This window comes from Ailuropoda melanoleuca, chromosome 5 (assembly GCF_002007445.2).
Source record: "Ailuropoda melanoleuca isolate Jingjing chromosome 5, ASM200744v2, whole genome shotgun sequence".
Taxonomy (NCBI): Eukaryota; Metazoa; Chordata; class Mammalia; order Carnivora; family Ursidae; genus Ailuropoda; species Ailuropoda melanoleuca.
Window position 1 is genome coordinate 83,492,656 of NC_048222.1, and position 26,921 is coordinate 83,519,576.

A 26,921-nucleotide genomic window follows, 5' to 3' on the forward strand; every position below is an offset into this window, starting at 1 on the left:
CGTTACCTTGGAATTAACTTAACCAGAGACGTAAAGGACCTATATCCTAGAAACTATAGATCACTTTTGAAAGATATTGAGGAAGACATAAAAAGATGGAAAAATATTCCATGCTCATGGATTGGAAGAATTAACATAGTTAAAATGTCCATACTACCCAGAGCAATCTACACTTTCAATGCTATCCCGATCCAAATACCAATGACATTTTTCAAGGAACAGGAACAAATAGCCCTTAAATTTGTGTGAAACCAGAAAAGGCCCCGAATCTCCAAGGAACTGTTGAAAAGGAAAAACAAAGCTGGGGGCATCACAATGCCGGATTTCGAGCTGTACTACAAAGCTGTGATCACAAAGACAGCATGGTACTGGCACAAAAACACACACATAGACCAATGGAACAGAATAGAGAACCCAGAAATGGACCCTCGGCTCTTTAGGCAACTAATATTTGGTAAAGCAGGAAAAACATCTNGGAACCAGAAAAGGCCCCGAATCTCCAAGGAACTGTTGAAAAGGAAAAACAAAGCTGGGGGCATCACAATGCCGGATTTCGAGCTGTACTACAAAGCTGTGATCACAAAGACAGCATGGTACTGGCACAAAAACAGACACATCGACCAATGGAACAGAATAGAGAACCCAGAAATGGACCCTCGGCTCTTTGGGCAACTAATCTTTGATAAAGCAGGAAAAAACATCCGGTGGAAAAAAGACAGTCTCTTCAATAAATGGTGCTGGGAAAATTGGACAGCTACATGCAAAAGAATGAAACTTGACCACTCTCTCACACCATACACAAAGATAAACTCCAAATGGATGAAAGACCTCAATGTGAGACAGGAATCCATCAAAATCCTAGAGGGGAGCATAGGCAGCAACCTCTATGACATCTGCCACAGCATCCTTTTTCATGACACATCTCCAAAGGCAAGAGAAATAAAAGATAAAATGAACTTATGGGACTTTATCAGGATAAAGAGCTTCTGCACAGCCAAGGAAACAGTCAAAAAAACTAAGAGACAGCCCACGGAATGGGAGAATATATTTGCAAAGGACACCACAGATAAAGGACTGGTATCCAAGATCTACAAAGAACTTCTCAAACTCAATACACGAGAAACAAATAAACAAATCATAAAATGGGCAGAAGATATGAACAGACACTTTTCCAATGATGACATACAAATGGCTAACAGACACATGAAAAATGTTCAAAATTCATTAGCCATCAGGGAAATTCAAATCAAAACCACACTGAGATACCACCTTACGCCAGTTAGAATGGCAAAGATAGACAAGGCAAGAAACAACAATTGTTGGAGAGGATGTGGAGAAAGGGGATCCCTCCTACATTGTTGGTGGGAATGCAAGTTGGTACAGCCACTCTGGAAAACAGTGTGGAGGTCCCTTAAAAAGTTAAAAATTGAGCCACCCTATGATCCAGCAATTGCACTACTGGGTATTTACCCCAAAGATACAGATGTAGTGAAGAGAAGGGCCATATGCTCCCCAATGTTCATAGCAGCATTGTCCACAATAGCTAAACCATGGAAGGAGCTGAGATGCCCTTCAACAGATGACTGGGTTAAGAAGATGTGGCCCATATGTACAATGGAGTAATACTCAGCTATCAGAAAGAATGATATCTCAACATTTGCTGCAACATGGACGGCACTGGAGGAGATAATGCTAAGTGAAATAAGTCAAGCAGAGAGAGACAATTATCATATGATTTCTCTCATCTATGGAACATAAGAACTAGGATGAACAGTAGGGGAAGAAAGGGATAAAGAAAGGGGGGGTAATCAGAAGGGGGAATGAAGCATGAGAGACTATGGACTCTGAGAAACAAACTGAGGGCTTCAGAGGGGGGGGGGGTGGGGGAATGGGATGGACTGGTGATGGGTAGTAAGGAGGGTACGTATTGCATGGTGAAGGGTGTTATACGCAACTAAAGAATCATCGAACTTTACATCAGAAACCAGGGATGTACTGTATGGTGGCTAACATAATATAATAAAAAATATTATTATAATAAAACAAACAAAATAAAAGAAAAATATATATAAATGTTGAAATGCAAAAGTTAATACAAAAAGTTAATGGTAAGGTTATCATACTGGTTTGAAAATTTTCCGTAAGATACTATTCATCAGGTTCAACATTACAATTATCTGTCCCAAATTCTCATATGGCATATCAAAATGCCCCTATTATTTCAAAAACTAATTTGTAAACAGAAGATACAAGTAGATTTCTATTTAATATGAATTTTAATTTTGAGAAGCTAAAGGCTAATATTTAATGAGTGCTGTTTTAAGGGCTTTGTGTGGATCAATCCAATGCTCACAGCACCCCTGTGAGAGGAGGTACTTTTATAACTATCCCTATTTTACGGAAGAAAAAACAAGTCATGGAGATTAGAAAACCATCTCACTGGGGAAGCCGAGATTTGATCCTAAGAAGACTTACTTCTAAGTCTAGTATATAAACCATTATAAAATTTGCCTAATTGAGGGCTTCAGAGGGGAGGGGTGTGGGTGTTGGGATAGGCTGGTGATGGGTGTTAAGGAGGGCACGTATTGCATGGTGCACTGGGTGTTATACGCGAGTAATGAATCATGGAACTTTACATAAAAAACTAGGGATGTACTGTATGGTGACTAAAATAATATAATAAAAAATTATTATAAAAAAATAAAATACAATAAAATTTGCCTAACTGAATTATTATTTTTTGTACCTCATAATATAAGATTTCAAATATAGGGTCTATTATTAACTATGTAACATACAGATGGAATTTAAACTACATTTTAATGGATACTTACTTTCAAATCCAAACATGATATATAACTACTCTATCAACAAAATACCTTCTTAAAAAGTTAATTTAAACTAATTAAAATAAAGTGTATCATTCTATTCTAATAATAACAATAAATTTTGACTTCTGAAATGTCAAAATTAGTCTTTCTATATAATTAATCACTATATTTCATCACCGTTATTGTATAATATTAATAATATACTAATATAATATAACATATACCTATAACTATACAACATATAGTTAACATATAACTTGTCAGTTATTTTTCCTGACAGGCATCATTATAACTGGAGTTGCTTTCATCTTCTCCCACAGTTAAGGCAGAGAGACACTGACATTTGTCCGATCACCTATTCCTTTGGCGGCAGTTAGGGCAGATACTAGTATAGTATGACATATAATAAATAAATATTACTTAGTATGTAACACGAAAAAATGTTGAAAAAGTAAGATTAACTTCTGAAGTTTTTACTGCAAAAGGAGTTTGTAGGGAAAAGAATCATTCAATGTCTCTGTTCTAAAATTTTGATTCCATATAAAAGTCAATTCAGTTGCCTTATGACTTATGAATGAGTTCAGTACATGTCTAGATTTAAGAAATGTGAAATATAAGTATTTATTTCATTTTCATATATATTATCTCATATTTATTACTCTTTTTTTTAATTCACCTATAACCTTTCTACATTTTCACCCTTATAGGAGCATACCCCAGGTGAACAGGAAAATTCCATTAATAAAACAGTTGTCTTTATTTTATGTATAGTCAAAGAATAATTACATTTTAAACTAGTTTTAGCAAGTCTATTTTTAAAATTTTTTGTATGCGCTGCATACACATCCATTATCTCTATTTTGCAAAACTGTTTCCTGCTTCCTGCTTTAGTTCACGGTCTTTTAGCATAGGCAAGTTATTTCAAATCAAGTTACAAGGACTTCCTTCAGGTGGCATTATTTGAGTATGTCATTTTTTTTTACCCTTTGCACATTTTCACAAATGATCAGGACTCACAAATAATATTGGTTGCCTAGTATAAATGGGATACACTGTCTATGAGGAATAAGCTTTAAAAATTTATTTTTGAAATGCTGAATTTGGTTGTTTAATAGGGAAGCTTCCCAGAACAATGTTCATTTGCAGGCAGGTCAAAACCCAAACTGTGAGAACCATTAAAATCTTAGTTTCTAGGTTTTCAGGAGATGGTCATTTCTGAGTCTTGCTTTGGACCCTGGCCCTAAACCGAAAACGTAAATGTGTTAGTAAACAAAGATATTTCTGGTTATTCACAGAAAGAGCACAGTGGATATAGGATAGCATTTGGCCTTTGTGACAGTTGGACAGTTGGACAGGTGACAGTTGATTTCTGCCTTGAGTGATTTAGAATCAGAAACTGAAGGATACCTGGGTGGTTTTTGTTTTTGCGGTGTTTTGTTTTGTTTTAGCTCATTCCTTTAGCAAAAAGTGTTCCTGGAAGATCTGAGATTCTGTCTGTAAAATATATCGCTAAACCAATAGCATAGGATAAGGAGATTCAACCAAATTTTATTACATACACTGGTACTTTTATTTTAGCCTCACAGTAGGGAACACTTGCAGAGTGTTCTCAATTACATATAATTGTATATGTATATTAAAAAATCTTAAGATATAATTGTATATGTATTATATGTATATGTATATGTATATGTATATTGTATATGTATATTAAATGTATATTAAAAATCTTGTATATGTATATTAAATTGTATATGTATATTAAATGTATATTAAAAAATCTTAAGAATCGGTCCAAAGGAAATTCCTTACTTGTCAGTTATTTTTCCTGGCAGGCATCATTGTAACTGGAGTTGCTTTTATCTTCTCCTATAGTTAAGGCAGAGAGACACTGACTTTAGTCCAATCATTTATTCCTTTGGCAGTAATGAGGGTTGAGGCACAGACTACAGAGCAGTACAGGGATGCAGGAGCTGGCCACCAACCAGGGAGCTATGCTTCTTGGCATTCTGAACTCTACACTAAGAGAGACCTGTCTTTGGCTGGTAGAAGCTTGTTCATATATCCCCATTTACAGGTTCTGCAGATCCTTGTGGCTGGTGAGATTTCCACATTATCGTGAACTTTGTGGTAAAAAGCTGAAGTGAACTGTTCCATTGTCACTTTGGAAGATACATGGGGCACCTAGCAAGCAGAAAAAAATATTATCTGGTATGTAACCACAGTTACAGTTAGAAGATAAGGGTCTCAGCACACAAATAATAATCAAGGGAACATATAGATTTGTAACGTTCACTACTCTGAATTTGACCTCCTTGCAAGAGAAGCAATCCACCAGGCCTGATATCACTGAAACATTCTTTGTGATTGCTTGGTTATTATATCTCTTAACTGGTAATTTGGTTTTCAAGAAATAAAAAAATAGATGAAAATTGGTATTTGGTTTCTCTGAATATCTCCAGCCTTGGCTATTTTCCATGGAAATAAAATCTTCCTAAAATGTTCATTTTACTCGTGCTTATAATGAAGTCTGTGTGTTTAATCTATTCACTCATTTCAAAAATCTAAGGGGAAAATTGAATTTATAAAGTCATTGGTAGTGCTGATGTTCATATACTGTGTACAAAACCCACATATACAGCTTGCTATGAATCTATGTCATTCTATACATTAGTCCAGAAATTGTGAGCAAGAATTTGATTGAAATCTTTGACTCTTCCTCTTTTGAAGTTACCTATGAATAGTCTAATTGGGAAAATTCTTTAGCCAAATCTTATTGAAGGATTACTGGCAATAATGTTCTGTTATTATTCTTTCATTACTTCAAAATCACCTTTTATTTTTTCCAAATCACCTGTTTCATGGAACTTATATGCTATATTAAACATGAGGATATGTAACTTCATTTTAAAGAAGTACATATAATCACTTTTATAAAATAGACAGCTTTCAAGAAAATTTCACTAAATCCATTCTGGATACTATTGTATATCTACTAAAAGAAGTGGTTCTGGAAAATGCAAAGATGTAAATATTTTACTTCAAGTGTCTAGTAGCAATCCAACATTTTATTCACAAAAGTGAAATTTGAATGGAATGGCAAAATACAAGCAAAATAAAATTGTACTCTTCTGTGACCTTTTCTTTAGAGATATATAGATCACTAAAAACATGGGCAAAGCCTTGTAACTAAAATGACTCTTGTCAGTAGTAATGAGTGAGGACTGTGGGGTATGGAAAGCTCACAAGATGTCAGTGGCTTTTGCTGAAATCAGAGGTGCCCAAAGAATAGCACATAAGATTCCAAACTTTTAAAGCAGGTTTTTTTTTCTTTCTTTCTTTTATCATAGGATTACAGAGTGAATATCTTTCTTCGTCAGAAATGGAATGATCCTCGCCTTGCATATAGTGAATATCCTGATGACTCTTTAGACCTAGACCCTTCCATGCTGGATTCCATCTGGAAACCTGATTTGTTCTTTGCCAATGAAAAAGGCGCCAACTTTCATGAAGTTACTACAGACAACAAATTGTTAAGAATTTTCAAGAATGGAAATGTTCTTTATTCAATAAGGTGAGTCATAGAAAAATTCCCGATTTCAGTGAAATACTGTGTGGTTTTTTTTTTAATGAGTGTTTTGAGATTTTTGAGTAAGTGCTCTCATTGTCCCACTTGCGGTCCTCTAATACATCATTTCCCGAATATGTCCAATCACCAGTAATAGACTCAAGTTCTAGATCTAGGAACTGATGAGTAATTCTTTAAAATCCACTTTTTTAAACAAATGGTTCAGCCTCTTAATATCAGCCAAATTGGTGGGCAGTTTAAAGGGAAATTGAACTATAGCTGATTTATACATTTTGATTATATTTTATGAATGCATACTTCCTTTAAATATGTGTTGGTGAAGAAATATTTGGGTTTAGATGTCTGAGATTCGTTTTCCACAAATTATTTTTCAGGTATTTGTATTTTTTTAATCTCGTTGCGCTTCTCTGGTCATTCTTTAGAAAAGGTCTTACTTACATTTCAGTTATTTATAATGCATTTCTAAGAAGACTATGTAGCTTTTAAAAATTAACATCAAAACATAACAATAATTAATACCAAAATATAAATAATATTTAAATAATATTAAAATGTCTTGACTGTTGAACTTCAGAGTTCATTCAACTTTGTTTATTAAATAGCAAACAGGTGTAAATCAATAAATAGCAATTTGAAAGGATATATTTGATGATTTGTGTCACACCTGAAAAATATTCTAAAATAAAATGATTATCCTAAACCTTCCATAATTATTTTCTTTATTTAGTTTATGGGTAGATTATGGATATTTCATTGTTTATATCAGGTCTTATTGGAATTGGAAAATGGTGCCATGCATCATGAATTGCTTACATATATTGCAATATTTTTGAGAAAAGTTATGAAATGATTTTGAATTGCATCTTTTGTCTTTCAGTATGAGTTCAAATGAAACAGATGATGTCCCTCGGCTCCTAGTTTTTGTTTGTTATATCCTGGCTTGCTTAATCAGACTAAATTCATTTTTTGTGAGTTGTTTTTAGAAATCTCACAGGACTTTAAAATCTTCAAATGGCAAACAGTTTCTTTGTTAACAAAAGTTGTGCTAGAAAAAAAATTTCACTCAATTTACAAATGGAACATCTGTGATGTCTCATGAGAGTCCTGGCTTTCCTGCTTGTTTAAAGACTGTCCTGGCAGACCTGACTTATTGAACTTACCCATTTATCCGTATTTCCTTCTTAAACCTCCTAAAACAAAGAAATAACCAAGTAAGGAACAAAAATGGCATTAACATACAGGAGGATGAAAGTTAACAGGAAAGGAGGCAGTGACAGATGCGCAATGATGACATACTTTAGGACGCTGGAAAATGAATGCACTGTGAAAACTGACTTACCAGGCACAACTGAAATTTAAGCTACAGTGGGGGAACCCAAAAGGGAGAAAATAATATCCTCAAACTTTTAGAAATTTAAGGCAGCTAAGGCTTCAAAAAGGAGGAGCTAGAAATGAAAGAAAAGGACAAGAATTGATTTAAAATTTGCAGAAAGAAGACTGAGCTTTCTATTCCTGATTTTCTTGCCCATGTCCTTCAGACTAGAAACTACCTTTATGCCATCTGAAATGAGCAGAAAGAGGACAGAAAATCTGGGAGAGATTGTACCAAGAGCTTCAGGAGTAGAGACTCCAGGCACAGCTGGCATCTGTCATGTGGCATTGTACTAAGAAAATGGAGATTACATGAGGTTTGCACGCTGTATGGTGAAACCTTTGTTCTCCCTGAGATGCTGAAAGCCAGTGCTAAACTGCTTCCATTGAACAAGAGTAGTCAGAAGAATATACCTCTGGGAAAAGATCTACAGATACTGACATTTGGGGAACCACCAAGGAAAAATCTGCACAGCCATGTTACTATCTTACTGTTAAAACCATTACTCAATGAACCATCTGCTACTAACTGAGTTCCAAATGGTTTTTCTTGCTTCATTCTTAAATAAAAACAGACATTTGAAAACATTCTATAATATTAACAATCAAAAAAGAAGCGGAGGCCATGGGGTGCCTGGGTGACTCAGATGATTAAGCAACTTCCTTCACTCAGGTTATGATCCCAGGGTCTTGGGATTGAGCCCTGCATCAGACTCCCAGCTCAATGGGGTGTCTGCTTCTCCCTCTCCCTCTCCCCCTGCTTGTGCTCTCTCTCTCTCTCAAATGAATAAGTAAAATCTTAAAACAAGAAGAAGAAGGAGAAGGAGAAGAAGCAGCAGAGGCCAGAAGAAACACACAGAGAAAATGAAGAGAAAAGAGGAGGAAATTGAAGGAAGAGAAAAGATTTGACTCAGGAGAAAATGCAGAGAGCAGAAGAGTCCATTAAAAAAAAAAAAAAGCTCTGAACAGATGAGACAACAGAATGTGTGAAATAAGAAAGTAATAAAAAGAATCATTCGGAGCACAACAAGAGCAAATAGTAAACCAAAGTGAAAAGAAGAATCAGTAGAATATTTGGAAGATGAAGTGAAGCAGTCTCCCAGAAGTAGAATCAAGATACAAAGAAATAGAGGAGAAAGAATGTGAAAATCAGAACATCAATATAGAGGTTTAATATCTGACTAGAAAGAAAGAACAGAAAAAAATAGAAGTTTCCATGAAAAACAAGGAATTGATAGATTACCTGCTGATTGACCATTGAGAGGCACTTTGTAGCTCTGATAGGGAGTTTGTTGACTGTTAAAAGGAGATAATTATTAGTACTAGCAAAAACAAAATGCTACATGAGAGTTATAATTATAGCAAATGACTATGCTTAACCACAAATAATAATTACTTATTCATAACATGTAAACACTGAATATTAATTTGACCATAAATATTTAGGTAACTAAATTTTGAGTATTACAGGAGAGTTAAGTACATAGAGTGTGGTATAAAAAATTTTTTTCCTTGTATGAAATTAATAGATAATTTCACAAACTTCAAAAATCAAGCATAATATGATAGCAATTGAGATATATGACTGTAAACCTTAGACAAGTGTCTAAAGGGAAGTTGCCTCCTAGGAGCTAGAGCTGAACCGGGGTTTGGATGGGTGGGGCAAAAATACAACTTTTTTTTTTATGCTTTCTATGTAGTGTTTGAACTTCTAAATGATATCCATGAATTACATTGATACTTTTTAAATCAAGTCCTTTTCAAGGGAGGGCTTTGGAGCCAGACACATGACTCTTAGATGGTCCAAGTTGGGATTTGATTTTACTCTACTTATAAAACTAGCTTATTACTTATTTTATGGCTGCTGACAGAAGACACAAGACTCTGGGTCAGAGATAAAGGAAGGCATTACTTACTGCAAGCAAGCAACACAAGCATCAGTGAATTTGCCTAACTTCTCCCTTGCCCTCAAGTTTCTCTGAAATGAGGCATCAGGCCCTGATGGATGTAACACACACTGGGAATGTGTGTCCCAGCTGCAGGACACTGAGTTTGGGGAATCCACTGTGTTTATAGCAAGCAGTAAGCAAGCCTCCTCTTTGTCTGGAAGAATAATGTTATTTCATCTCTCAAAATTAGCAGCTGCATAAACAACCCTGAGAAATGGCTCAGGTAAAAGAATAGTGTGGGCCTTAGAGTCTTGGCACACCCACCAAGAGGTATACCAAAATGCACAGAGGCCCACAGATGACTGTCCCTTCCAAGCCAGATCCAGCCTCTACCATTTACCAGCTGTGATTTGGGGCAAGTTTCTATGTGTGATAGGTCATCTTTCTTATATACATGAGAGTGAAAATGCTAATTACCTTGAGCCTAAAATAATGTATGTAAAGCACCCAGCATAGTGCCAGGCATATAACAGACAGTAAAGTTGTTATTTGTAGCTTCTTCAAAAGAAAACAAAACCCCCCAAAAAGGACAAGTGCTGGTATTTTCCAGAATCTGTAAATTAGCACTGTATAGACACTTGCAAGTTATTAATGTAAGTTCCCATTTTGTCACTTGTAAAGAGGGGATGGTAAAATCCTTACCACAAAATCATGGAAGCACATCAGAGGCAGTTTAATATTATCTATTACTTACTTTACTAATACTACTAATACATTCTAATACATCCAATTTTACTGCTTCTATTACGGGAGCATTAGTACATTAAAAATCAAATGACAGGGGGCGCCTGGGTGGCACAGCGGTTAAGCGTCTGCCCTCGGCTCAGGGCGTTATGGGATCGAGCCCCACATCAGGCTCCTCTGCTATGAGCCTGCTTCTTCCTCTCCCACTCCCCCTGCTTGTGTTCCCTCTCTCGCTGGCTGTCTCTATCTCTGTCAAATAAATAAATAAAATCTTTTTAAAAAAAATCAAATAACAGAAAGAAATTTTAGATCAAAAATGCTATGCACAGTGACTTGTCAAAGATCATAACACAATTTCAACTTTTATTTGAACTAAATATAATCAGTCTTTCTTTGAAAGTCAGTTGTGAAAAGACTTAAGGCTTACTTATGCAATATGTATTTATTTTTTGAACATTAATTTTAATAGAAAAAGCAAATTTATCAACAGATGCTTTTTTAGATGTTGTTTATTCAAGGGCAATCAATTTACAAATCATAAAAAAGAAGTTGTGAGGAGAATTTTGCATATGAGTGATTATGCATATTTTTCTGAAGAGGTCCTTAACTGACATTGGCTTCCTGAAGGAAACATGAAGATTCCACTGGTGATGGGCTGACAAGCTTTAAAATCATCTCTAAATCAGATGACAACAAAATTCCAGATTAGAACATTAGTTACGGTCTCCTTTCTAGTGCTCCAACAATCTAATCTCTCCTGAGAGTTTTTTGATCTGTATAGAATCATAATAAAATACCAAATCACTCAAGTAAATATATAAAATCCATGGGGAAACTCTTTATATTTTCTAAAGTTTAATTACATTTCTCTGATTTTTGGGGAAGAATCATTTATGTGTCTTTTACCTTAAATGTAATAATGCTGAATGAAATATGTCATTTCTTGCATTATATAAATACAAAATTTGAAAAATCATTTAATTAAAAAACCCATTTTCATGAAAAATGTTCAAGGCCTTTGAAAGGCAGTATACTTAGTGGTTAAGGGTATAGAATTTAGAGCCGGACTCCCAGATGTGCAAATTCAGCCCTATTAATCTCTGCTTTGTGACGCCAGGTGAGTTGACCTCTTAGTTTCCTCATCTCTAAAATAAGGTAATATTGTTTACCCGTCTTATAAATTTGTCATAGGAAATAAGTTAGTTGAGATATTGTAAATTTTTTAAAATAGTGTCCACTACATAGTAAGTACAATAGACGTATTACCCTTATTACGATATTACAGATAATATTGCAAAGCTGATAATTAATCAAGAGGTGTTCAGTTGGTTGAGCATCCAGCTTTTGGTTTTGGCTCAGGTCATGACCTCAGGGATGTGGGATGGAGTCCCAGACTGGGCTCTGTGCTGAGCATGGGGTCTGTTGGAGATTCTCTCTGCCCCTCCTGTTGTGCTCTCCCTCTCTCTCTCTCTCTTTCTCTCTCAAATAAATAAACGAATATTTTAAAAAAAAGGTAATTGTTCTTATGGCATTAAATTAAGAAATATTAGGAACTAATAAAGATACTTATCAGTTTCATAAAGAGCCAAAAATGGAGTCAAAGAACACACATATATATATACTTAATTAACATATTTTATATATATATATTATATATATAAGTATATATACTTAATTAATGATTGAGATAGACATCATACCCTAGGCGATGCTTCCTCAAAAATGGGCAATACTGGGGTGCCTGGTGGCTTAGTCTGTTAGGTGTCTGCCTTTGGCTCAGGTCATGATCCCAGGATGCTGGGATTGAGCCCCGAATTGGGCTCCCTGCAAAGCTTCCCCCCTCCCTCTGCCTGCTGCTCCCCCTGCTAGTGCTCTCTCTCTCTCTCTCTTGCTCAAATAAATAAATAGAATATTTTTAAAAATTGGGCAATACCTCCATTTTAATCAGGTCAACTGTTTGTCCCAGATTTTAGTCATCTATTTTAGCATTACTACTTCACTAAGCCAAAACTTTTTAAGAGAAAATAAAAAAACACCATATCCTGTTTATGTGTCTTGTCTCAGAAAGGGAACTTAGTGTCCTCTCTTACACAAGAAGATATTCATTTCCAAAACAGTAGAATGTGATTAATTGCCTTTTGATTTATCTTTCTTTTGATGTGGTCGGAGCATATCTTTAATTTATATATAATGTTTTGATGAAGAAATTCGGTATCACACCCATCAGGCTGACATGTATTTTTTCATCCATATGTTGTTAGAGAGGTAATTGTATAGAACTTTAAAAAAAAGAAAGAATGTCAATAAACAGATGTTTTTCAGGATATGATTTATGACAGAAGTTCTACAAACAGTGATTTTCTTTGCCAAATAATTCCTTTCAAGCCCTTCTTTTTAAAAAAATTATGTAATGCCTCTCATTTTATGCCAAAAAAATAGCCAGGATATGAATTTGACATCACATGCATGGTGAGAGCTTGGAAAAGATTCTGAGAATGCTATTCACTTCCATACAAAAGGTCACAGAATTAATTCTGCAAGCCAACATTTGAAACTGGCTGTCCCGAGAGCCTGGATGTTTGGAAAATTAATGTGCGTATGTTCAAAATACACTTATGCATACACTTCTAATGAAACCTTTCACAAGACAGAGAACATTGTGTCCACCTCATTTTACAGTTGCCTTTTTCAGAGAGAACTTTGTAAATCTACAAGATTGTACTCACAGGGTCACTTAACCTAGCTGAACCAGGAGAAAATTGCTCTTGAAGAATGAGCCGCATGAATTATTTTAGTGTGTTATGGACTCTGACTTGAAGGAATTGTCAAATGATCCTCCTGGGACTCTAAAAAATTCAGCGGCTTCACATGTCTCTCTGTTTATATCTCTCAAATTATGTTTATTGGGCCTCACCAAGAGTATTCACTGTAGAACGTGCATTATTATAACTTTATGTCTATGATCTACATGAAAATGCCATTTTGGAGAATGTGGTTACATTTGGTAGTGCTGATGATTATTTTTTGTTTAAGCTTAAATAGCTTTTATATGTGACTTTTTAAAAAAAAATTTAAAGATTTATTTATTTATTTTAGAGAGAGAGGGAGTGAGAGAGCGCATGAGGGGGTGCAGGAGGAGAGAATCTTCAAGCACACTCCCTGCTGGGTGGGGAGTCCGACACCAGGTTCAATTCCACTACCCATGAGATCACGACCTGAACCAAAACCAAGAGTCCGATGCTTAACCAATTGAGCCACCTGGGCACCCCAGCTTTACATGTGATTTAATCCAGTCATCTTTGTGCTCCTCCTATGTAATTCAGGGGTGGGAAGATGGAGGAGTCTGGAGGTGGTAGGATACTAGTAATCCTTCATAAATAATATTTACTGAGTGTTTACTACGTGTCAGATACTTGTCTAAGCGCTTTATGTGTATTAACTCACGTATTGCTCACGTTTCTCCAGAGCAAGTACTGTGATTACATTCATTTTGGAGATGAGAACCCTGAAATGTAGGGAAGTAAAGTAATCTACCTACGATCACAAAGTTTAGGTTAAAAAAACCCTACCAAAAACACCCACTGATATGATGAATTTCAATGGGAGTACTTTAAGTAAAGGGGCTGGCTAGAGAGGTCTCAGATAAGAACTTTATTTGAACAAATTTGGGTTTGTTTGGATATGGGCCTCTTTTTCCCTGGTCCAAGAACTACGAATTCTTGCTAATCTTTCAAGATTATCTCGGTAGTATACTTTTCCATAAAAAAATGTGTATTTTCATGAATTATGAATTATTTGGAATGCCAACATACAAATACTTTCTGGAAAGGGAAAAGGGGCAGAATGCTTGTGTACACCATCCAGCTCAACCTACTTCGTATGAGCCAAATTAGATTTATGATGAGCATAAGATTATGTCATACATATTCTAGAGGGCTATTTCTTGACCTTGGCAAAATCTGGTGAAATGCCCTAGTCCTACAGCAGAGGACCCCACTCTAACAGCCAGAATTTTCAAGTCCTCCCGATTCAGGTTTTTTTCTGATATTACTGCTGGATATTCACCGACAACTTCTTCAATGTTTCAAAGATGACTGGAAGTTGTCACACAGGATTGCTTCCTGCAACCTGGTTTTCCAATTCCCCGGAGGTACTTGCCTCTTCAAACATGCTGTACACGTGAGCTTGGGGAACTGTGCCCTTTGACATTTGGTATGGTACCAAATTTTAATGGTACTCACTCTCAAGTTTCTTTGTGAGGGTCTTTTCTGGAAATATAGACCTTTTGTAGACATTTACAGTCCTCTGCAAAGGAATGAATGATTGAGCAAAATAAATAAATTGATTGGATGCTTAAATATATAGCTTTTCTCTTTCCTGAAAAACAGATTTATATATAAAGGTACAGCTGTTTCATAGTAAATAACATACCCAAGTTGGAGCAAATTTTATTTGAAGAGTTGTTAGTCACTAATCAAAGCTTGTTTCCCAGTTGTACCCTGAACAACAGAATGTTAATATGATATCATAAATTATTTTTTAAATAATTATTTTGAATTCTTCCAGATTGACATTAACACTTTCTTGTCCAATGGATCTCAAGAATTTTCCAATGGATGTACAGACGTGTATAATGCAACTGGAAAGTTGTAAGTATGGAGAACTTTTTTTTTCTGAACACTTTAAAAACTGTAGTCAATATACATTTTAATGGATTACGTAGATGATTTATAACTTTGTAACTGTTTTTGTCAGATACTTACTAAACAGCCATGTTACCTGTCACCACGTAATGAAAAGTACTCTCTTGCAACACATGCAGTCTAGACTGTGATAAATGAATTGAGGACCTAGGAATAACAGTTTTTACGCTTGACAAACAGCTATATATCACTATACAAATTATCAAAGGTAAAAAAAGACAATTATCATTAAAAACAAACCACCATTTTTTTATTGGGTCCCTGGTACAGACCAAGCATTTTGTGTATGTTATGTTCGATACTCACAAAACAGATATTGCTGTTGCCATGTTTCCACCTGTCGGAATGGTCCTTTCGAGCGCTTGGGTGCTGCGCTCCAGTATGGAGGTGGTGACGACAAATCCCCCGGTTCCAAAGCCTATGCTTACTTTGAGCCATTTGGCTAAAGTTTATTCAGAGCGTACTCTGCTGGGTATGTTATACGTGTGATCTCCGGAGAAGAGAAATTTCTCACACTTTATCAGAGATTTAGCCAAGCTTACAAGCATCCCTTGAAATTTCGCCTTTCAAAGCTGATCCTTGGGCGTCACCGATTAACGTTAACACAAAAATGACAGGTCTTTCCGTTTCTTTGAACTTATCTATAGAATCAACCCAAACTTAATTGGTTAAAATGTTTAACGGCATAAAAATGTAAGCATTACTCAATCTTTTTCTTGTGGTACTGTGTTAAAAAAAAAAAAAATCTGTTTGACATAGTCCTTGAGGAAAATTGGAAGGTAGGTCTTCAGATTCGCAGGCCTGAGGCAAGGTTTGTAGTGCGGAGGAGCTGTCGCTAGGTGGCGAGCCTACTTCGTGGGGGATGCGGTCACGCCTCTCCATTTGGTTTCTCTTCCAAGTAAGGAAGTATCTCTTACTCTGATAATAATAACGCTGTCTTGTTAAATTTAAATGTCTTACTTTTATAAGTAGTTCTTAAATGTTAAGCATACACATGGATAAAGTACTGAGCAAATGAAAGTAAAATAATGTAGTTTTAGTTGGGGGAACTATTTAGAAATATAAATGGGGAGGGGCAAGAAAAGATTCTCAGCAGTGGAGATTTTTTTGAGCCATACTATGAAGGTATGTTGAGGACAGGCTGATTCTGTATTTTGGTGACAAAATTAGGTACATAGAAGAGTATTGGGAAAATAAAATCATGTGCAAAATAGTAGAAGAAAAACAGTTGCCCTCATTACTAAACCAAACATGCTGGATGCTATCTAATAAGCAGGGAGGAATTGTTCAAGATTTAGGAGCAAAAGAATGAATCTTCTTTAAAGATTCTTTCAGCCAAATGAACCAAGGTTATTTAAGAAGGTTTCATAATATTTCAAAATAAAGAATAGAAGTAGGGACAAAGGGGAATGATGTGGAAGGTAGAAACAGTAGAGGTTGATACCATAGGGGAGGTAAAATTTCATCTTTACCCTCTTACCCTTTTTCAGCTGGGCTTGAGAATTAGACAGACAAAACAGGTTAACAGGAGAAAAGGATACAAATTTATTTAATGTAAGTTTTATGTAACATGGGATCCCTCATAATGAAATAAAGACTCTGAGAAGTGGCGATATCTTTAAACCAGGTTGAACAAGGGAAGGCAATTATGAAAAGGTAGATAAACTATGCAGGGAAACTAAAGGAAGATAAAGAATTATTTTAACAAGGTCTGTACAGAATTCTCTTGGCTTCGATTTCCCATTGAAGATGTTTCTTTTTTCCTGGTATAGGAACACTCCTGTTGTCAGAAAGGGAAAAAAAAAAAAAAAAAAAGGAGATTAAAGCGCCCTTCTGGCATCTGTTGTTTTTCAAGTGCCTTTAGCTCAAAATAATCCGTAAGCTAAAGGGGCATATTCTGGGGTGGCAGAATCCACCACACTCGATTTGCTTCAATACGAAATGGATGTGAAGTCTCTGGGAGCAGATGAGTTCAGAGCTTAGGTAAATAGAATCATACTTGAAATAAGTAACAGAGAAAGAAAACATAGGATGAGAAGTAAACATGGAAGGGAATATTGATAAATCCCATCTTAATATACTCATGTTTTGGGGAATTTAGGTATAAAACCAAAAGGAAGAGTTACACTTGGGGATACACTACTAAAAACCATAAAGAAAGTGGTTCAAACAATAAGAAAACATTTCTGAAGGACAAAATATAGAGGGAAACAAAGAACATACCCTTTAGAAATGCCTATATTTGAGACTGTTGGAAGGATTTCCAGTAGAGGATGGTTATAGATAGGAAATTAAAATCAATATCATTCAATCTCAAAAGAAACTGCTGAGATCTGTTTAACAGCATCAGGTGTTACAAAAAAAAATTTTTAAGGTAATTAAATAACAAGCCATTGTTATTGATGGCAAAGACAAATGTGGTTAGAATGATGATGTCAAATCTGGAGCCCAAAAAACATTTTAAGTGCATGATGAGAAAGTGGGAGAAGTGAGTAAAATATATTATTCCATGAATGTTAGTTACTAAAGAAAGATAGGAAAGAGTATAGTGCCTGAGGGATAACTGGGTCACTGGACTTCTTTTCTAGAATAAGGAAAGCATACTGGGCTATTTTGCAGGACAAAAAGCTGACATAACAAGACGCTTCATTGTTTCTGCTTTTTCCCAGAACATTTCCAAATCAGTCAAACTCAACATGGGAAAACAGGGCCTACTGACTCCTCTGTCTTGTTTCTTATTTTCTTTATCAGGAATGAAAAGATTGCCTCACTCATTCTTTTCATATTTCAATCATTATACACTTCCTGCTCTCTTACTAAAAATTAATTGAGCTCACAATAGAGATACTGTTTATCAAACATCTTTAGCAGATGCTAAGAAAATCTTGTCAAAGTAGAAACCACTGAAGTTAAATTCTTCAAGGTATTTTAGGTAAACTCTTTTAGGGCAACCACTCACTCTCTTCATCTTCTTCTCCTCCTCCTCCTCCTCTTTCTTCTTCTTCTTCTTCTTTCTTCTTCTTCATAATGGCTTAAAATGACAAGTTAACCTGTTGGAAAATAAGTTAACCTGCTGGAAAAGAGCTGTAAGGAACCTAGTGTCTTGATTGAGATCTGATTGCAAAGGCAAAAAAAGAGAACAAATTGGTTTGAGAGGTGTAGAAAACAAGCAAAAAAGGCACATAATTTAAAGGCAAAGGTTTCAATGACCTGTCACGAGCCAAACTTTCTTAAATTCAATGAATGTTCCATGATGTCTGTCAATGGTCAGGACTGTTCTAAGTGACCTGAGGAATGTGCATTCATCTAAGAATCAATGGAAAAATATCTGTCAAGTACCTGATATATTACACTCAATATCTTGGGTAACACAATGATGCATAAAGCACAAAAATTTCTGTTTTTAAGAACTTAAGGGGTGCCTGGGGGGCTCAGTCTGTTAAGTGGCTGCTTTCGCCTCAGGTCCTGATCCTGGGGTCCTGGGATCAAGCCCCAGGTAGAGCTCTCTGCTCAGCAGGGAGCCTGCTTCTCCCTCTCCCTCTGCCTGCTACTCTGCCTGCTTGTGCTCGCTCTCCCTCTTTCTCTCTCTCTGTCAAATAAATAAAATAAAATCTTAAAAAAAAAAGAACTTGGAGGACCAGTTGAGGAGTTCTTTATGCAGATTTGCATTAAAGTGATAAGTAAAAAAAAAATAAATAAAAAAAATAAAGATGATAAGTAGATGTTAATGGATACTGTTAGTACAAAGGGAAGAGTAACTAAGGCAAGAACAGTGCTAACAGTGAATAAATAATTTAGAAAAGCATGTGCTGTCTAAACTAGCCATGAGCCCACACCTCCAAAAGTGTCTTTTCATGACTTGGACTTAAAACCCTGGGTGATACACAGTTCCTAGTGTAGGGAGAAGCAAGGCACCAGGAAGAGGTGGATAGGGCAAGTCCAAGGGAAGAGAGGTCCTGTGATAGAAATTGATGAGAAAACCAAAAACAAGTATGAGCTAAGGATAGCATGAAGGAATAAAAATGGAATAAATAACTTGCAAGCCAGAACTGAAAAAATACTGATTCATCAGCTAGAATGTGGAAAAGGAGAAAAATAAAAGAAATGAAAATACAGTATTAGGAAGCACAGAAAGAGAGCAAAAATAGCTTTCAGTATTACCATAATTGCAATAAATGTGGGATGCCTGAGTGGCTCAGTTGGTTAAGCGTCTGACTCTTGATCTCAGCTCAGATCTTAATCTCATGATCATGAGTTCAAGCCCTGAGTTGGGCTCCACGCCCAGTGTGGAGCCTACTTAAAAAAAGAACAAAAACAAAAACAAAAAAAAACCAAAATAAATGCAAAGGTTAAATTCACATAGCAGGGGCGCCTGGGTGGCACAGTGGTTAAGCGTCTGACTTCGGCTCAGGGTGTGATCCCAATGTTATGGGATCGAGCCCCACATCAGGCTCCTCTGCTATGAGCCTGCTTCTTCCTCTCCCACTCCCCTTGCTTGTGTTTCCTCTCTCGCTGGCTGTCTCTATCTCTGTCAAATAAATAAATAAAATCTTTTTAAAAAAATAAATAAATAAATTCACATAGCAAAATAAAGAGATGCTCCAACTAGATGTTAACAAATATTAAGACTCAACAATATGTTGTCAACTAAACACTTTTTTAAAACATTTTGTAAAAAATTTTGGGAGAAAAAGACAGAAAAATGTATATCAGAGAAATGTGTCTAAAAAAATCCAGGGTGATAATTTTAATATCAGAAAAAAAACTATAGAAAAAAATTATAAGACACAAATGCTTGAGTAATGTGCTGATACAAAACAATATGTAAATAAGCTATAATAATTATAAAAATATCTTCCATATAAGTTCTAAATATATAAAGCAAAAAAACTACAATTTAAAAAAAATGATAAATCAGCAATTTACTTGGAAGTACAGGTACAGATACTGAAACAAAAGTAATTTATAAAGAGAAAACTCATGCTTTGTTTTTAGCATATGAGAACAATTACACAAATTATGTAGAAAGCCACAAAGGAAGCATTAATAAATTCCTAAAAATCAACACATGATGGAAAGTGATCTCTCACTAAAATGCAATATGACTAATAACAATATAAAATTACTATAAATTACTATATATTAACATAAATTATTATATATTACTAGACAAAGGTAGACCCAGGAAACCAACAGCATATAATGACTCCTTGTTTAAAGAAGAAATAAAGGAAAACTCCATACTAAATGACATTGAAGGCACTAGCTATCAAAATCTTGAGACACAGCTAAAGCAGTTTTCTGTACTAAACACTACTGAGCTAGGCCTTTGACCCACAAGGAAAAACAGAGCATTCAAAGAATACATAAAAACCCCAAACTGGTTCTTTGAAAAGTCCAAGAACCTGAGACACCTCCAGAGAAATTCTTCAAGGAGAAAAGAAATTAGGTTGCATATAAGTGATACAGAGTGAAGAGAAGGAAATAATGGTAAATATACTAGCCTGAAAACAATAAAGGAAAATCCTGAGCACCCCATCGTTTCCAGTCCTGTCTACTGATCTGACATTAGAAAAGAACCTCAGGCAAGAACTATATTTGAAAAAAAGAATGAAAAGCAATCCACACACTGCAGATAGCTAATTCTATCATAAATTAATGAGAAATTCAAAGAGCTGAGGCAATAACGGGGAAGACAGAAAACATTTTGAAGACTTTTTCAATGATTAGCCTAAGAATTCAACAAAAAGATGATTCTCTCAAGTTTTCTCTTAATCACAAAGATTAAATGTTGCTTCAGTTACATGAATTAGAAAATGTAGGTGATTAATGGAAAAAGTGGTGCAGAAGCCGACTTCTGCTTAAATATGCTGTGTTTCTTGTAAAACTACGGATTTCATTAGAAATTTATTTTAGATTAGTGGCGGGTTTGCACTTGAATAAGGAATGGTTGTGGGAATATAGAGAAATAAGATTAGCAGTGTTGCTTGGAGACATGAAGATAAATGAGATTTCTGAAGATAGTCTTAAAAATAAAAAGCAAAAGAGAGGAAAAGGAAGGCAACATCATTGAGTTTAAGGAAAGTTGAGGGACAAATGGAAAGAGTTAAACAGAGAAAGACAATGCAAAGCTCTGTGACATTTTAACATATGTTTCCTAGAGACTGCTTTTCAAATATTATTAATCTAGTTTATTCATGGAGAATACACTCATATAGCACTTTCACTGAACTTAAAAAAATCAGAAAACCAAGGTTACTTTTTTCAATATTTAATTACAAATAGAATAGAAATGATTAGCTGCAATTCAAATGGCATTTATCACAGTGATTCATTTTGCTGCCATTTAAAATCAAAATGAAAAAGCCACAGTAAGACTGAAACTTTACCCTCAGATTAACCTAGAATGCTAAATCTCATCACCGAGAATTCCTTTGCAGCCAAAGAATGAGTCGCCATGTATACAGGCACACCTCATTTCACTGCACTTTGTTTTTTTGTGCTTCACGTATTTTGTGGGGTTTTTTACAGCTGGACAATGAGTGGCAAGTCTGCGTCAAGTGAGTCTATCGGCACCATTTTCCAACAGCATTTGCTCACTTTGTGTCTCTGTGTCACATTTTGATAATTCTCACAGTATTTCAAACTTTTTCATTATTATGGTATTTGTTACCGTGATCAATGTGATCTTTGATGTTACTACTGTCATTGTTTTGGGGCTCCATGAATTGCACCTATGTAAGATGGCGAACTCACTGGATAATTGTATGTGTTCTGACAGCCCCACTGGGCCAGCCATTACCCCATCTCTCTCTTCTTCTCCTTGGGCCTCCCCATTCGTTGAGACATAATATTGAAATTCAGCCAATGCATAACCCTACAATGGCCTCTAAGTGTTCAAGTGAAAGGAAAACTCAGATGCCTCTCACTTTAAATCAGAGTTAGAAATGATTACGCTTTCTGAGGAAGCCACATCAAAAGCTGAGATAAGCTGAAAGCTAGGCCTCTTATGCTAAGTTGTGAATACCAAGAAAAATTTTTTGAAGGAACTTAAAAGTGCTACTCCAGTGAACACAAATGAGAAGAACGTAGAATAGTCTTATTGCTGATATGGAGAAAGGTTGAGTGGTCTGGATAGAAGATCAAACCAGCCACAATATTTCCCTAAGCCAAAGCCTGATCCAGAGCAAGGCCCCGACTTGCTTCAATTCTATGAAGCCTGGGAAAGGTGAGGAAGCTAAAAAAAAAAAAAAAGAAAATGGAAGCTAGCAGAGGTTGGTTCATGAGGTTTTAGGAAAGACACGGTCTCCATAACATAAAAACGTAAGGCGAAGCAGCAAGGGCTGATATAGAAGCCGCAGCGAGTTCTCCAGAAGCTCCAGCTCAGATTGTTAATGAAAGTGGTTACGCTAAGTCACGGATTCTCAATGTAGATGAAACAACATTTTATTGGGAGAAGATGCCATCGAGGATTTTAATAACTAGAAAAGAGAAGTCAATGCCTGGCTTCAAAGCTTGAAGGACAGGCTGACTTTCTTGTTAGGACCTAAAGCAGCTGATGACTTTAAATTGAAGCCCATGCTCATCGACCATGCCAAAAATCCTAAGAACCCTTTAGAACTAACGCTTAATCTACTGTGCCTGTGCTCTAAATTGAAAAACAAAGCCTGGATGACAATACATCTGTTTACAGCATGGTTTACTGAATATTTTAAGCACATCATGAGACCCACTGCTCAGAAAAAAGAATTCCTTTTGAAATATGCCTTCTCCTTCACCTTGCACTTGGTCACCCAAGAGCCCTGATAGAGATGGACAATGACATTAATGTTGCTTTCAAGCCTGTGAACACGATATCCATTCTGCAGCTCATGGATCATGGAGTAATTCTGACTTTCAAGTCTTGTTATTTAAAAAATACATTTTGTGAGGCTCTAGCTGCCACACATAGTGATTCCTCTGATGGATCTGGGCAAAGTAAATTGAAAGCCTTCTGGAAATGATTCACCATTCTAGGTGCCATTAAGAACATTTGTGATTATGGGAAGAGGTCAAAATATCAAGAGGAAGAGCAGTTTGGAAGAAGTTGATTCCATTCCCTCGTGGATGACCTCAAGACTTCAGTGGAGGCAGTGACTGGAGATGTGGTAGAAAAAGCAACAGAACTATAATTAGAAGTGGAGCCTGAACATGGGACTGAATCGCTACAATCTCAGGATAAAACTTGAACGGATGAGGAACTCTCTCACGGAGTGTTTTTTTTGACATGAAATCTGCTGTTGTGGAGATGCTATGTAGAGTGTTGAAATGACAACAAAGGATTGAGAATATGACATAAATTTAGTCAATAAAGCAGTACCAGGCTTTGTGGGGATTGACTCCAGTTTTGAAAAGAGTTCTTCTGTGAGGGAAAATGCTATGCAACAGTATCATATGCCGCAGAGAAGACAGAGGTGAAACGAAGAGTCAGGTGATGTGGCCAACTTCATCATTGTCTTGTTTTAAGAAACTGCCACAGCCACCCCAACTGTCAGCAGGCACCACCCTGATCAGTCAGCGGCCACCCACACCAAAGCAAGACCTTCCACCAGCAAAAATGCTATGACTCACCAAGAGCTCAGACGATGGTTAGCATTTTTTTGCAAATTATTTTTTTTTAAAGATTTTATTTATTTATTTGACAGAGAGAGAGGCAGCAAGAGAGGGAACACAAGCAGGGGGAGTGGTAGAGGGAGAAGCAGACTCCCCGCTTAGCAGAGAGCCTGATGCGGGGCTCGATCCCAGAACACTGGGATCATGACCTGAGCCGAAGGCAGGCACTTAACAACTGAGCCACCCAGGCACCCCAGCAATAAATTATTTTTAAATTAAGGTATGTACATTGGTTTTTTTGGGGTGTGGAGGGGGACTTAATGCTATTGTGCAATTACTAGACTATGGTATAGTGTAAACATAACTTTTTTATGCACTGAGAAGCCAAAAGATTATTTGACTCACTTTATTGCAATATTCACTTTATTGCAGTCGTCTAGAGCGGAACTTGCAATGTATCTCTGAGGATGCCTGTAGGTTTGAAGTTCAAACATTTCCTTTATCAAATCTAAAAGCCTGCCCCATAGCGTGCTTATTTGTCAAATCTCAACAGAATTTTACCCAACTGCTTTTATAAAGGTTAGAAATTCAATATACTGTTATGCCTCTAGTCTACAACAACCTCATTCACCCTCATGAGAGAATTCTAGAAGAAATACGGTGAATATTTGCTGTTGGGTGTAAAGAAATTGTATTAGTTTCATTTATCTTTCTAATATTCTTTTTTTTTTTTTTTTTGGTGTCAACTTCAGTCAGAAAATACAGGGCAATTACCATGACAATTTGCATCTCCAAAATTCACACCAGTAGAAACCTATTAAAATATCAATAAAACATATTAACTCATATATGCTACAGAGGGAGTTCTGCAATGAAGCCCTACTTTTCATTACATGTTTTATTTAATTTTTTAAAAAATGGTGTGTGATTTGTGCTCCAATTTTTGTGTGTTATTGCTGGTAATGTGTAAGATTGCGTGACATTTCTACTGGAGATAAAGTAAATATTAAAGTGATCACTAGCCTTCCTTCTCAGGATTAGACTGGATTAGTTTACTGAAGTTTGGGATCTACTAAGTGATCTTTTTTTCTTTTTTATTGGCTGTATGAAGTAAAACATAAAGCTATCTTTTCAAAAGATAAATTTTCATTGATACCACAGTTTTATTTATAAATGCATCTTGTTTGTTTGTTTGTTTCACAAATTACTGATCTATGAGGGAAGGACACACAGCTATGTTATGACTTAGACTATGCCCCGAAGGGACTGACAGCACAAATTGATGTGCAGGAACAGGGGTGAGGAGAAAGCTAAAGATTTAATTTTCAACCTTTTATTTATACCATAACAAAAATTTATAAATTGACAGTTTTTCCCCCCAGGTGTAAAAGGGGACTGGAGATATTTTTTAAGCTTGGAAGAACATTGAATAATAATTTCCTAACATCATAATAAAGTTTTGTTATTTATAAAAAGGCAAAGATGACATGGGGTAATAAACTATCACTGTATCTATTAAGGGTCTAATTCCTCAATTCATATCTAAAGAGGAACATAGGTAACAAAACAGGAAAACCTCACCAATGTGAGAAAGTTAAAGAAATTTTATTATGCAGGTTAGAAAAGAAAATACAAGGAAATAATTCAGGGAAGAAACGACTCTTTTCCACAAAGAGCAGCCTAAATCCCTAAAATTATAGGAAAAGCTCTTTTTAAGGTCAACTTGAAAAAAATATCGACAAAAATTGTAAGAAGCTTTCAAAATATGCTTTAATGGGCTTTTGGATAGAAATATCTGAAGATAGATGGGAGGTTTTTGCTATTTAACTTTCAGATTCATTTCAAAACCACATCTGATATGACTCAGACTGGTTACTCTGGAATTTATGCCAAGACTATTTAAGGAATTTGGTGAAGATTTTTCACAATTATTTCCTAATAATCTCTATTGTTTTCAAGCTCTTTCATAATTGAGAACAGTGTGGATATTATTCACAATACTATGCCTTTTGCCTGGCTAGTCAGAGATATGGACTATCCTTATTTTGCTGAGTATTTATTACTGAAGTCTCTGTGGTTACAATGTTAGTTAGAAAGCAAGTTTTCCCAAGACACAAATATTCACTAATGAACAAGCTACTTCTAAAATCACTACCCACTTAAACATGATCCCATCCTACTTAACCCCGTGACTATTCTCTCCCAGTCTGTCCTCATCTTTGTACGTTTACTTTTGGTGATTATCAGATATTCTAAACATATGGCAACAAAATAAAAACAGTGTACCTACAAAAGTCTTACAAAAAGGTGATGTCACAGTAGTTTTATTATCTTTTACACATATTATCTGATTTAATCCTAAACACAACTTAATGAGATGGGTTTTATTTCCATTGTAAATATCAGCAAATTAGGGTTGAGAAAAGGTAAGTGACTTTCCCAAAGTCACATAGCGATGAACTGGACAGAGCAAACTTCTGTGAATTAATAGCTCACAAACTTAAAACAAGCATCAGTCCTTTCAGAATCTATTTCTAGTAACCAAAGTTAGAACCACTCGTATGGGATAATGGTTTTAGGCTAGTTATACCAGAGATTTTTAGAGAAAGTGTAATTACTAAGAAGATAATTGAGCAGGCCTATAACTTAAAGGAAACCACATCTAACAACCTGGTTAATGGTAGGATTATTCAAATCAAATGCACAAATTGTACATAAAAATGTTTTACTTAAATACATTTTGACATAGCAGTTGTTTCTTGTCAGGTCAATAAAATTTACTTGAGTAATATTCCTCCTGGCAACAATCAGCAAGCATATGCCAAGTGTGAGCATTTCCGTCCTTTTTTTTTTTTTTTTTTTTTTTTTTTTTTTTTTTTTTTAATTCCAGCTGCTAGTTCAGGACATCAGCCTTTGCAAGCTGTTGTCAAACCCAGAAATCTCAGCCTCTGTCTCTTCCTCTTTCAACTGAGAAAGCTGGGCCAAATGTGATTCTAGATCACTTAAAACCGAATGTGAATCTATAGTTGGTTTATAATTCTCAAAACTGAGTTCAAGTTAAATATATTCTCAATCATATTCTCCCTTCGAATAAGTATTTCTTTTGCATACTACTCATGGTAGAAAGTATTAAACAATAACCTCTTTTTTTTTCCTTCTGTGGTCTTTTAAGCTGTTTTTTAAATGACCAAAAGTCGTTTGA

General features: G+C 35.7%; 1 protein-coding gene across 3 annotated transcripts in view; it reads left to right on the forward strand.

Annotated features, from left to right (window-relative positions):
* Positions 1-26,921, forward strand: part of GLRA3 (glycine receptor alpha 3) — a 190,922-nt gene that overhangs the window by 103,921 nt on the left and 60,080 nt on the right. For all 3 annotated transcript variants that reach the window (XM_002922632.3, XM_002922633.3, XM_019803155.2), the window contains exons 4-5: positions 6,182-6,405; positions 14,991-15,073. In XM_002922632.3, coding sequence (XP_002922678.2) covers positions 6,182-6,405; positions 14,991-15,073 — 307 coding nt within the window. The remainder of the gene's footprint in view (positions 1-6,181; positions 6,406-14,990; positions 15,074-26,921) is intronic.